We start from the raw sequence: 12987 nt of genomic DNA, 5'->3' as shown, positions 1-12987 counted from the left end.
ATGCTGCAGCAGTGGACACACTGCTAACGTTGTAGTTAGTATACCGGGCCACGGGAGGGCGCTGTTGTTTGTCTTTGAGATGAAACCACACAGACGTGTGCAGAGAACAATAAGCTGTAAACGTGATGAAAATGGAGAGACCGTGAAAGAAACGTTCCACCTTGGGAGCCGGAATAAAAACTTCACTGATGCATTGCATCCGAAGACAGTTTTATACAGTCTTCGTGTAGACGAGTGTATCCGCTGTTGAACAGATAGAAAGGACCTGTGGTAGCGCTTCTTCCAGGATGGAAGATATTAATGCAATAAAAATCTAAAAAGACAGTGTCAGGACAAGAAATGTAGCTTCTCACGCTATGTTGTAGAGAGATAAATGTTTATTTATTTTTTGTTTTAATAAGGCTTTATACAACTGCAACAATCCCAGCAGACTGTCCCCCCATACGCACACACACACACACACACACACACACACACACACTGTTAATCATTCACATTTGTCCAGGCAGCTCACGCCACTTCCAGTTAACTCAAATGTTTATTGGCAAGAACGTAGTGTTACCACACCATCAAAGTGTAGTCGCAGCCTCCTTCCACACAGGTCTGATCACATATCTGTGTTTCCCCTCATTGCATCAACATTGTCTGTGCAGGAATGGAGTTTGAATGGTTTCTGCACAGGGAATCAAGGATTCCTTGTAAGCGGTTTCAGGCAACTGAACCAAAGAAGCGGGGGTGAAATTGGTCCTCTCTGATCCGGAGGGCTTTCCTAACTTTGACAAGTTAAAAAAAAAAGAAAAAAAAAGAGCTGAATAGGGCTCAGCAAGAAATAGAATATAAACAGTATTTTGTTAATGCTAGGAATGACAATACACCACGTTATGACTTGCATATGAAGAAATATATCTGATAGAAATCCATTATTTATGACTGGATCGATTCCTGTTCTGCCTCCATTATAAATCAAAACACATCAAATGATAATTTAGAAGCAACTAACTGAGGCATCTTGACGGTCCGGTCCATTCACCACTGATACAGGTTTTAAAGTTGTCGCCCTCCATAATGTGGTAATTGTGACAGCTTTAATTAATTATTTCCCCCTGCCTGAATTGTTTTTTCACAGCTCCTATTGTGTCTGCACCTGGAAGGGATGGCGGACTCCCACGAATCGAAGCTGCAAAACGCTGACGAAAGAAAATAAATAATAAAAGACATAATAGTAATTTAAAGACAACGGGAGATCAACACATATTAACCCGACAATCGGATTGTTTGGTGGAAATTGAGACGTGGGCTTGCAGATGAAGTTCCATCGGCTGTTTCCAGACTGTTTCTGTCTTCTACACTTTACATTGTCACCTGATGTTAGTGAGCGCTGAGGCAAGCAACTAAAAGCTTCAGCCATTGTTTTGATTTCCAATCCTCAATTATACAGTTTTGGTTAAAGTAACAGTGCTACTTGGCTTACAGGTGGTTCGATGTGATAAACAGAAACAATGTAGATTCATCTGCGGTTCCTCTGGGTGGCGGTTGTTCCAGTTGACGTCTTACCAGTGGCAGCTGGTGGTAAATTTTCACACCTTCATTTGGTGCAGGTGGTGTTCAAAAACAAAGATAGGACCCAACAATGTTTTTCTCATAAAGAATGTTGAGGCACAAAAGAGTTACTATTAAGGCTATTTTATTCATGACCACACACAGTCCTGAAAAAGAAAGCCTACAGATCATGTCACTATGTGTTCATGCCATTCAGATGTTTTCCAATTTTCACTGGCAGGTTGGCAGGTGAATCTCCCCGTCGAGACATATCGTACGCATGAGGCTTGTCTGTACAGGACCTCCTCTTGTGCACAAAAACGCTACTTCATCATTATGAGCGGAGTACAACTTTTTTCGATCTACAAATCTGAACCGAATATTCCGTGTCTTCATGGCTTCTGCGTTCAGGGTGCATGGTTCTGCAAGAGAACATACATAAAGAAGCATTGCTTGTGAATAAAATACAGGAAAGTACTGCATGCTACACACAAAGCTACAGTTATTCTTGGTTGAAAAAAAACAATGACTTTCTGCATCCAGTCAACTTTACTGCCACTTCATCGAAGTTTGGGTTGCTGAGGACCGGAGCCAATTCTAACTGACTTTGGGTGAAGGCGGGTTACACAGTCCATCACAGGACAAATCACACACACTGACACTCACACCTACGGGACATTTACAGCACCCATTATCACCATATCCATATTTTTGAACTGTGGGAAGAGACTAGACTATAAAGAAAGAAAAAAAGCCCACACATGCCCAGGAAGAACATCCATACTTCACACAGACAGTCCCTCCAAGTCCCACCTAGGATGGAACCTGGAACCCTCTTGCTGACACACCAGAGTGGTAATCCCTGCAACCCTTTGACAAAATACACTTTTGTAAATATAAAGGGAAGCCAGACTTACTGAGGCAATTCATGTCTCCCCTCCATTCACCATTGAAGCAGGTTCTGTATGGCTCGCCCTCCATGGTGTAAAGGTTCTGACAGCTAAATTCAACTTTTTCATTATGGCTGTAGACGGATTTCAGACTTTGTTTGGTATCACCGTCAACAAGAGGTGGAGGACTCCCACAGTTCATAGGAGCTGCAAGAGATCAAATCAAGTGACACAAATCACAACTTTAGTGGCATTTTCACCTTCAGCAAATGATCAGAACCTTCTTGTATAAGGGTGTTTCATTTCTTGCACAATCTGGCTTCTCAATTCTGCTTGAGACACAGCTGTTCACATCGGGATCATTTACACCCATAAGTAGTGACAGAATTCAACCAGAGTTGAGAGGCTCCCTCACTGCAAAGTTTGTTGAGATAACAGAAACTCATTTCTGAATGGCATGCTCCAAATGTGTCAATCAAGCAACAATTTGAAAACAAGTTATCTTTCCTATGATCATGGCTCAGACAGATCACGAACACCCAACAGTGAATAGTGAAAAATTGGTTTTAGGACTTCCTTTAACTTTGATTTGCAATCAGAGTAAGCCACTTTCACACTGAACTGGCAGACTGGCGATTTTTACTTATTAAAATGTCAAAAATGTGTTGAGTCGTACTGAAAATGCATCTTTAACAGAAATCAGTGGAAAATATTAATATTTACTTTATGTACTTTTTCTTTTTTATCATGATGGCAGGTGAGGTACTGCCTCTCCTGCATGTGCGTGTGTGTGTGTGTGTGTGTGTGTGTGTGTGTGTGTGTGTGTGTGTGTGTGTGTGTGTGTGTGTGTGTGTGTGTGTGTGTGTGTGTGTTCTCACTCCCGCCTCTCAGCAGGGAGGCTGCAGCAGCTGCGACACTCAGAGAGACAGATCACCGAGACCCACCTCCCGAACAAGTCATTGTGAATTGAGAACCGTTTAAAAGACAGACAAAAGTCGCACCTCATTAAAAGCACAAGACCTGTAGCTACATTTTGATGTAAATTTGATCAACATTTGAGCGTGTTTAGTGGGTCAAATTTGGGTTCAAATCCGCGCCAGGAGTCAAAAAAGGAAGAAGAAAGAAGAAACACATGAAATACAATAGGGTCCTGGCCTCCAGGCCTCGGCCTTTTCTTCCGTCCCTAAAAATAAAAGGTAGTTACTTGGAATAATTTCTGAATAGAAAATTGAAAACACGTTTCTTAATTTTGTTTTCTTTTATTGTTGAATCACCTTCGTTTAAACTACCAGCAAACTGTTAGTGATTATATCTTATACTCACATTATTTCATCTGCCTCCTCATAACTGTGCTTGTGATGCAACTGGGATATTCGAGCTTTATTTGGAATGTCCACAGCTGGTGTAGGCAATCATGAGAACCAGAAGGACTCCTAGTGAGCCGCTTCAAATGTGTGCTCGTCGAGATTAAATGATATAAATGATCTAACACTTTTTTTTTTCTCAAAGCACACAATTCTTTATTCTGTGTTTGACACACCACACACTCTGCCTGCATGGAAGTAGATCAGATGGGCTATACCATCCAAGTGAAATGTCCCCCTTTTTTTTTATCAGAGTTGGTCTGGTCCTACTTTGTCCACACATGGTGGGGATGGATCCCATTCTTCAACCAGCATTTCCTACAACTCCACAAGTCTACCAACATGGTTTAGCTGCTTAGTCTGCACAATTGAGCACACCTCTCCACCAGGTCATTTCCATGAACAGCCTGTCAGACTAGTCAAAGGAACAGCATGGACTGATGAAACCACATATAGGTATAAGACCGAGTCCAGTTTATCTGATTACATTGTGCTGAGGTAAGCGTCTATATGTGGCTTCCAAACAAAAATGGCTTTGAAAAGTGTACATACGTATGCATGCGGTGTTCTTTTCCTCCCATTGTCCTGCTATGCATTTAATCGTGTCCTCTCCCTCCATTGTGAAATTGTCACGGCAGTGATAAGTTATCGTAGAGTCAGAGAGGAACTCTCTCTGATAAGCCTCCAAAACAACAGCGTTTTCAACTTTGGGTGGATGACTGCAGACAGGAGTGATCACTGCAAGAGAACACATAGTGTACTTTTTAAAAAATGTACACCCTACCAATGAGTATTTACTACAAGAAAAATAAAATGGCACTCACGTCTACATAGTGTTGTAAGTGATGTTCCATTTGAATGACAGTTTCCATCCTGACAGGTCAATTGGTCAATATCAGGGGAGTATCCATTTTTGCAGGTTATCTGTAGGATTTGAGCCTCTTTGTAATCCCATCGAAGTGGTGTTGCTTTCCCATTAGGAATCTCTGGAGGCTCTCCACACTTTGTCTTCTCTGGGATGGATTAAAAAGCATCAGGTTTAGATTGTGTAATCAAGACTGCACTAAAAATCACCGTGTCGTTGGTGAGCTTCTATACAATGACTAACAGAGACTGATAGTACATACTGTAGACAGACAGACAGACATTTACCGATACATGCTTGGAGTTCAGACCACTGACCACCAAGACACTTGGCAGTTCCCCACCAGCCATTGGTGGGAAGCTTATAACCGACATCACAGGTGTAGAAGATGGTATTTTTGAAAGGCCCAACAAAAAATCCATTTGGAAGCGTCTCTTTCACACAGGAATCATCACCTAAAAGAAAAGACATAAAGTATTTTTAGTTATTACATTTAGCAAACTGGGCAGGCTACATCAACAAGGTCCTAGTAAGGTTTATTATCTGAAGGAGAAATTTGCAGTACAGCCAGCAGTAAAGCAATCTTTTAAAAAAACAAAAACAAACAACAACATTCATACAATCTATACACTATTTACAACAACCCCAAAACATTCTGAGAAAAGTGCAATAAACATTAATATCATTTCACACTTCTGAAAACGGTGTCATTGGGAAACGTGATAATATGGTGCATTGGGACATTTCCTGCTCGCGTGGCCAGTTTTTAATTAACATGGCCTGTGGCCGTTGTGAATAAGAAGTATTCACTACAAAATTGCAGGGAAATTTTGTAAAAGGGTATTTTCTTCCTCTGTGGAAAAGGCGGGAACAACTACGCTCAGCTAACAAGTCAATGGACAAACATTTTGGTAAACGTGTCCCTTTTAAATATTAGCGTGTCAAACTAACATTGTAATGAGCCACTGTTCACACTGACGGCCCCAAATTTCAATTGTTGCACTGTTAATGAAATAAACCATTCATTTATTCATCCAAGTAATATCATTTGATATTCCATTGCTCCTGCATGAATCTTGATAATGATAATCATCAATCCCATCAAAATAATGAGATTAGCATAATGCTTCATTAATGTACACTGCTTGCTGTCATGAAATGGTTGCATGTTCATGAAATACCAGCTTCAGATGTACCTATTTACCTGTTTATTTATTTGTTTGTTTGTTTGTATATTTTAAGTAATTGGAAATAGACTTTACCCTGACCAATGACTTATTTGTATTGGTATTATTGGGAACTAACTAACTAACTAACTAACTAACTAACTAACGAACGAACTAACTAACTAACTAACTAACTAACTATCACAAATCATTTCAGAGCAGAAATGTATTTGTTGACAAAACGATCACAGTTCAAAATGCTTTAAATGCTCAGTCTGGTTTAAATGGGTCATTACAGTTTGCAACTCTTAAATGAATTTCAGCTTCAGATGAGAATGTCAGTTAAGTGTTGCATCAAACTCATGCCGTAATGAGTCTATAAACTGTCTGTAAAATGTAGTATAGTTGCATGATCTTACTTGGGCACCTTTCCGCTCCTCTCCAAGCACCATCATGACAGGACATAGTAAATTGTTTGCCGGTGCTTCTGCATACGTAACTGACGGCTTCTTCATGGCTGTAGCTCTGCTTGTTGTTGTTGGTAATGTATGCATTCTCAATGTTCTTCTGTTGACATTGTGTCCCTGAAAGAAAAAAAAAATTATTGGGACAAAAAAAAATCACATGTCAGGTGATCATCTGGTGGTGAGTCAGACTGGATAGCAGGAAAGACTTCAGCCCAGACCTGACAGAACCAAAGACATTGTGAACAAGTGGAGGAAAGAGCTGGCTGAGGACCCTGTTTCAACTCCCACCTCTGTGAGAAGTTCTTGCATTGTCGGAAGTTGGAGGAGAATTGGTGCACAAGTTGCCCCTATTCAAAACCTTTACGGATCTTGAGATTGGTCCAACATCTAGGTAGTTGCATAGAGTTTTCTCTGGAGGGAGGTCGGACTCACTCTTTGTGATAGACTGAGGAGCTGGATCATCCAGAAGAAATCCATTGCTGACCTACAACTCCTCCAAGTGAAGACCGACCAGTTGAGGTGGTTCATTTGATCACAATGTCTCCCATTAAAGTTGTATCATGGCTCTCAGGTTGGCCCCTGCTCTGCCGAAGAGGTTGAACTGGGGGCAGCTCGGAGACCCCCGTATCAGCTAGAAGGGTCTGAGATGTCTAAGGGGCCTTTCACATTGGGATAGTCCAGGACTCGGATCACTTGCGAGGGAGGGGGAGCTGGGAATTTTTCACACCTTGGGTATCGGTCTATAATGGGTATTCACAAACAACGGTGATATATAGTCTTCAGACCCAAAATCAATGAGCGCCTTCCTCACTATTTCTTCCTCAGTACATCTTCCTCACTACTCCACGTCTGGCCGCGAGATATTTTCCAACTTTTCCTTTCTGCATCTGCTTCTTCTGATTTGCTGGGTTAGCTTTGTTTGTTACTACCCAGAATGCATTGCGCACTACGTCATGTCCTCTCCTGTAAATAAACCGAGACTGATGTTTTCAAGGGGACCAGAGAGAGATCTCTTGTTAGCTCCGGTTCAGAGTTGGTGGGAGTGCTCTTGTTGCCCAAACAAAACGTTTTTTTCCCTGAAGAGAACTGCGGTCCAGACCAAACTGGGGAATGTGAACACGCCCAGAGTTTATCTGCTTTCTGTACTACTTGACAAAATGAACTGAGTGGGAAATAAGAAAGAGAGAACTCCTATCTTTTCTCTTTTCATTTTTCTTTTGTGTGTAGAAAGTGCACAAAAATTTTCATTTATTTTTCTTATATTCATACCAATGCCCCAAAACATGCATTTACAATGTGAGTTATTGCATTTGAGTCTCAAATCTTGAGTTAATGTTCTCAATTAAAACTGTTGGATCTTTGTGTATCGAGTGAATTGACACTGCCTCAGTTTTATATAGTGTTAACAAATCACTCCTTTAAACAAGTTTTGAAATTACTTAATATGAATACAGGTAGTAGTAACCTGGAAATGTAATTGGAAATTACTTTAATTGCTCAAAAAGAGAGTAAAAAAGCGAAGCTCACATTTTTCAAATCTGCTAATCAACCAAAAGATGGATACAGGCTAATGCTGCGCCATAATGCGGAACATCTATCATGTTTGACGTCAGGAGGACTGAATTAATTCAGTATTAATGAGGCATCCCACCAACTTGTGGCCTTCGGGCAGGAGATTGAGGTCCTTGAGTTGTAGGATCAAAAGACCGAGGAACAGTTCCTATCTGTGGGTCTTCAGATCTCTGAACTCCAGAACGACAGTTGTTATTTTTTAAATGAAATAAAACTGTAAGATGAGTAACAGGAGGTGAACTTCAGAATACCTTGACAAAGTGGTTTTGGTGTCCATCCTTCTCTGGTGCATGTGGCCCATCGGGCACCATTTGTATTCTCGTAGCCACTCTTACAGTTATAAGATGCAGTGTCACCAATTTTTTTCTGTTCCCGGTGCCAGACGCTCCAGTACCACAGATGTGGGTCTTGTGGATTGGGGCATATAACCTCTGCATTCATAAAAACAACACATTTCTTCTTAGAAATAACTGTGAGTCAGAGAAAGACTTAATAATTTCAAAATGTGTCTGGACTCTAAAGTTCATGTGTGTTGTTGTTTTCTTACCTTGGCATAATGGTCTGATAGTCCACTCTCCATCTACTTTACATTTCGTCTTTGCCGAGGTTTGGTCAGTCTTCCCAATCCAGTATGTGCTCCCACAGGTGACTTGCAGTGTTTCTCCAGGTAAGAACACACTTTTAAAATCAGGTTCATATGTAGTTCCTCTGAGTGCCGGCAGTTGCAGATTACATTTTATCTCTGTATTTGTTGGAGAAAAACAAAATCCTCTCTTTTAGTGACAAGATCAGTAGACGTTAAGTTGAGATTTAGGTGACTAAGAACATTATATTTCAGTGTGATGTGACCAGTGAATCAGAAATCACTCTTCCGTTCACACATAGGTGTTGCACTCCACTCTGCTTTTTGTCCCACTTTCATGCATTTTGAAGACATTCCACTCACTACTTTAAACTGGGGATTGCACCTGTAATTCAGAGGTTCATTTTCTCTGTACTGAATGCAATCGGTCAAATTTTTCCACAAAAAGAATAGGCAAAGGAGAGCCCCCCTGTCCTGACGGAACGTTTGCTGCCAGATACACGTTGGACTCCTGGGGTAGTTGGAGGATCATGTGCCTGTCCATCCTTTGCATTGAGGACGTGGAAGACGTCTACATAATTGGAATTATGATAACAGGTATGCTGCTGATTGGAGCTGGCAGTCTTCTGATCTATCGCAAGGTTCGGATGACGCTGGCAGCTGTCTTGGGAAGGCTGGTAGGCATCAGTGAGGGATTGTGCAGAGCTCGTAACACTCAGACTCATGCGATAAACAAATTCAAAAGTAAGCAGGATGAGACATTTGAACGTCTACGCGGGATGGAATCCAACTTGGAGAAGTTGACAGCTCGGCTTGGAAGTTAAAGGGCCACCATATTGATTGATATTGTATATATATTTGCAATGAATATATATTTGCATTGCAAATGCCAATATGTACAGTAATATCCACATCAACCAGCTGATTGCTGATTTCGTAATAGTAGTCAGTATTAGCAGAAGTACAACAAACTTACTTAATTTCTTTGTTTATGATTGTCAGAATCAACACTGCTGTAAGAGCTACCATCAAAACAATGGCACAATTTCTACCATTACAGCTCTTAACTTGCAACAGCCTAATCAAACAGGCTATTTGTTAGTGAATGGACTTGTAAAAGTTGTTCTTTACCTTTGCAAGTTGGAAATGGCTGATTCCACCGTCCATCTCTCCCACAAATCAGCACTGAGCTGCCAGTCAAATATTTTCCACGACCGTCACAGCTGAATGTGAGGATGTGATCAGGAAGAATATTCGTGTGGTGTTCTGGTAAACCCTTTGTAATCAGGCCTTCTTGTGCAGGAGGGAGCTCACAGGACGCTATAACTAAAAACAGGAGTATGAGTCAGTGAAGTGAGACAGGATAAGGAGTTCAGGAATACAATCAATATCACCAAATGTGTGACACAGCTGTAAACTGGCTGTCTGTAGCTAACGTAAAGTGAGAGTTGAAAAACACCAAATGAGGAGTTCCACAAGGTTCCATCCTGAGCTCACTGCTGTTTAAGATCGACATGCTTCCACTGGTTCAGATTACAGAAAACACCAACATGAGCTATCATAACTATGCAGATGACAAACAGTTTTACATCAGTGCTTCACCAGGAGACTTTAGTGCAGTACCAACACTGAGTGTTGGTATAGAGCAGGTTGATCTTTGGATGTTCCAGAACTTTTTTCAGCGTAACAAAATAAACCTGTAATTTCTTGAAAAAAAAAAAAAAGGAAATATTTTAATTTGGTGGCCTCCTCCATTCTGGGAGGGGCACGAGCGGGCATAACAAAGATGTTAGACCATCAAGAAATAAAGAACTGGTGTCTCCGAAAGATTTAGAGAAACTATTTCCTGCATTCATTTTCAGTGGAATGGACATTTGTTAGGCTGTCCTCATAAAGACCAAAAGAATCCATCACATCAGTCCAGTTGTCAACTCTTTGAATTGGCTTCCTGTCACTCAGAAAATTGGCCTTGAAATGAAACTACTGGTCAACAAAGCTTTGAATGGTTTACATTTCCCATCTTCTGCTGCATAAAAGTGACCATCATTTAAAAAAAAAAAAAAAAAGGACACTCAAACCAGCTTCAAAAGACTGAAATGACAAACAAAGCAGCATGCTAATGTAAGAGCAGAGGTGAACTGAGTGAATTGAGCACAACATATACATTGACAGTGGTGGGTCCAGGATTGTCCTGAAGGTTCCTGGCTTCTTTCAGACCTGCTACCCTGAGCCAACATCTAAAATGAATCAAAGAGGAGAAAACTTCAACACAACGTACAAAGAGCAGTGTTGGAAGTTAGTCCACGCTCAATATGGGATCATTTCTTTAGGACTTTCTAAGACAAAGGGCAAAGTTAACAGTACCTTTCTCTTCGGAAACCCACAGATTTAACACTCAAATGGTGAGACTTAAACTCACAACATATCTAACATTTAATGCCATGTTGAGAGCTTAAGCTTTTAAACAAAGTGAGCCTGTTTCTATATACCATACAAGTAAAATCCATCAGTACAATCATAAACTGCATAATGATGATTTGTCTTTGCGGATTTCAACCAAACGTCTGTTTCCTCTTCTCCATGATATTTCCTGCATACTTTAACGTGTTCAGTCTCTGTGGATTTTTTATTTTTATTTTTTTAAAGGGAGACTATTTTTCAAACCAAAAGGGAACAAAAGGTTAACAAGTGCAGGCACTGCTGCACAAAAATTGCTCCAACAAAGTTTTACAGGTAGCATGAAGTTACTGAACTCACAGTAGCACGTTCCCTGACGGATCACCAGCCACCCTTGACTTGTGCAAACGTATTTGGAGGTTAGATCTGCTGTGAAGCCTGTGTCACATGAGAAATGGATCACGTCTCCTTCCTGGTACTCAGATTTGTTGGTGTCATCTGATACATGGCCGTGAGGAACGTCTGGGACCTGTGAACATGCTGAGAGAGGAAAATAACGATTGAAAAAAGAAGTGGTGTTTGCTTACTAAACACAAAGTGGAAAACATTCAACTGAAGCAGGTCCACAATTATCAATCTATCGATTTATCGATCTATCTATTCACACATACAAGAACTTAAATCACAATATAACTGTATATGTTATTCAAATATCAAATTAAGCTTTATATCTGCTGTTCATTCTCTCCGTTTGCTCCCTCGCTTCGACTGTACTTTAATCAAAATCTCCATGTTTGTTTTTCTTCAATCATTGCAGACCCTTTGACGGTCACAGATACAGTAATAAAATGGTTCATCTCACCATCCAGCGACAGAGAAACGTCCACAATCGCCCACAGTTGGAGGGACAGAAAGAAGCCGGTCAGTTTCATGTTTTCTGAGGAAGGTTTCAGTCATTTCTACCATGAAGTTTGAATCCTGATGTAGAAAAAGGGGAGACGCAAACATGGACTGCCCTCTGGGAAAGTCCATGTCCCACGCACCCTGAATTCAAGACAAACTTTATGCAACCACTTACAGTCTCACAATATCACGTATAACTCTTTTCCAGAAAATAAGATGTCATATAATTAATAAAAAAAAAATATATATATATATATATATATATATATATATATTTGAACTGATTGCTGTTGGGACTAACTCTTTAAAGGGGAGTGACCATATTTTGCAACTTCCTCCTTTCTTCCAGACTCTGTGTCATATGTTTCAAGGATATGAACATTTCTTGCTCGCGTCTTATTATAGAAATGACATCAATCACAAAGTTGACTTTATCTTTTTAGTCAAGCTGCTCTAGGTTTAGACTGCTGGGAGACCTTTATTGCACCGAGCTTCTCTCTTTTCTAATTCTAGATACAGTCATATTTAACTATTACATGCCACTAACGTTCTGTCTTTATTGTATTCCTTGCTTCTCTCCTGGAGTCTGTGCTGTCTTCTGGATCGTTCCATTCTGAAAGCTGTTTTCAAAAGGAGATGCTTTGAAAGGCTCATAAGGGAAACGAAATAAATGTTACTGTTTCTTTTAACTTAATATTGTTGTGTAATCAGGGCTAAAGTTTAAACAAACATGTTTGTTTTGGGACACAGAATATCATCCTGATGGTCCGTTGTCCACACTGAGAGTTTAATCCTGTTCATCTTTAGCTTTGTCAGCATGAGCCTCAGTCTGTATATTCATGTGAAAACTGATCATATCCTGATCTAAATTAGTGATCATGGGAACTCTCGTGGTTGAGCTTACTAAAAAGAGCCATCGCTCATGTGGTGCCTCAAATTACTTAAAAAAAAAAAGAGTTGGATTTATTTATTATATGTGTGAACTTAAATGCTAAATACGTTATTAATGTAATAAAATACATATATTATAATGGATATTAATATAACTTGATATACAGATACCAACTACAATCTCACCAAAATATCCTCTGTGATTGTCTGTATAGCATTTAGGCAGGCAGTAACCTTGCTGGTGACATTACTGTTACAGTTATAGGTACTACATAGACATGAACCACATCCTAAACCAATAAAGGTTATATCATCAAATTGGCTTGATCAGCGTTTACCAAATGTAAAAC

At 40.2% G+C, this 12987-nt stretch overlaps 1 protein-coding gene across 1 annotated transcript; it reads right to left on the bottom strand.

Moving 5' to 3' along the window:
- Positions 1 to 1669: 1669 nt before the first annotated feature.
- On the bottom strand, positions 1670 to 11828 carry LOC308115934 (complement factor H-like). The gene is made up of 11 exons (XM_080473816.1): positions 11706 to 11828; positions 11204 to 11383; positions 9578 to 9772; positions 8411 to 8605; positions 8115 to 8294; positions 6244 to 6408; positions 4946 to 5113; positions 4618 to 4806; positions 4346 to 4531; positions 2457 to 2636; positions 1670 to 1961 (listed from the first exon to the last, which is right to left on the bottom strand). Exons 1-11 carry the CDS (start codon positions 11773 to 11775, stop codon positions 1771 to 1773), a joined length of 1899 nt encoding a protein of 632 aa, XP_080329942.1. The 5' UTR covers positions 11776 to 11828; the 3' UTR covers positions 1670 to 1770.
- Between the last annotated feature and the right edge of the window lie 1159 nt (positions 11829 to 12987).

Source organism: Lipophrys pholis, assembly GCF_963383615.2.
Source record: "Lipophrys pholis genome assembly, chromosome: 10".
NCBI classification, from domain to species: domain Eukaryota; kingdom Metazoa; phylum Chordata; class Actinopteri; order Blenniiformes; family Blenniidae; genus Lipophrys; species Lipophrys pholis.
Note: the sequence above shows the minus strand (reverse complement) of the source record. Positions and strands in the feature narration are given on the sequence as shown.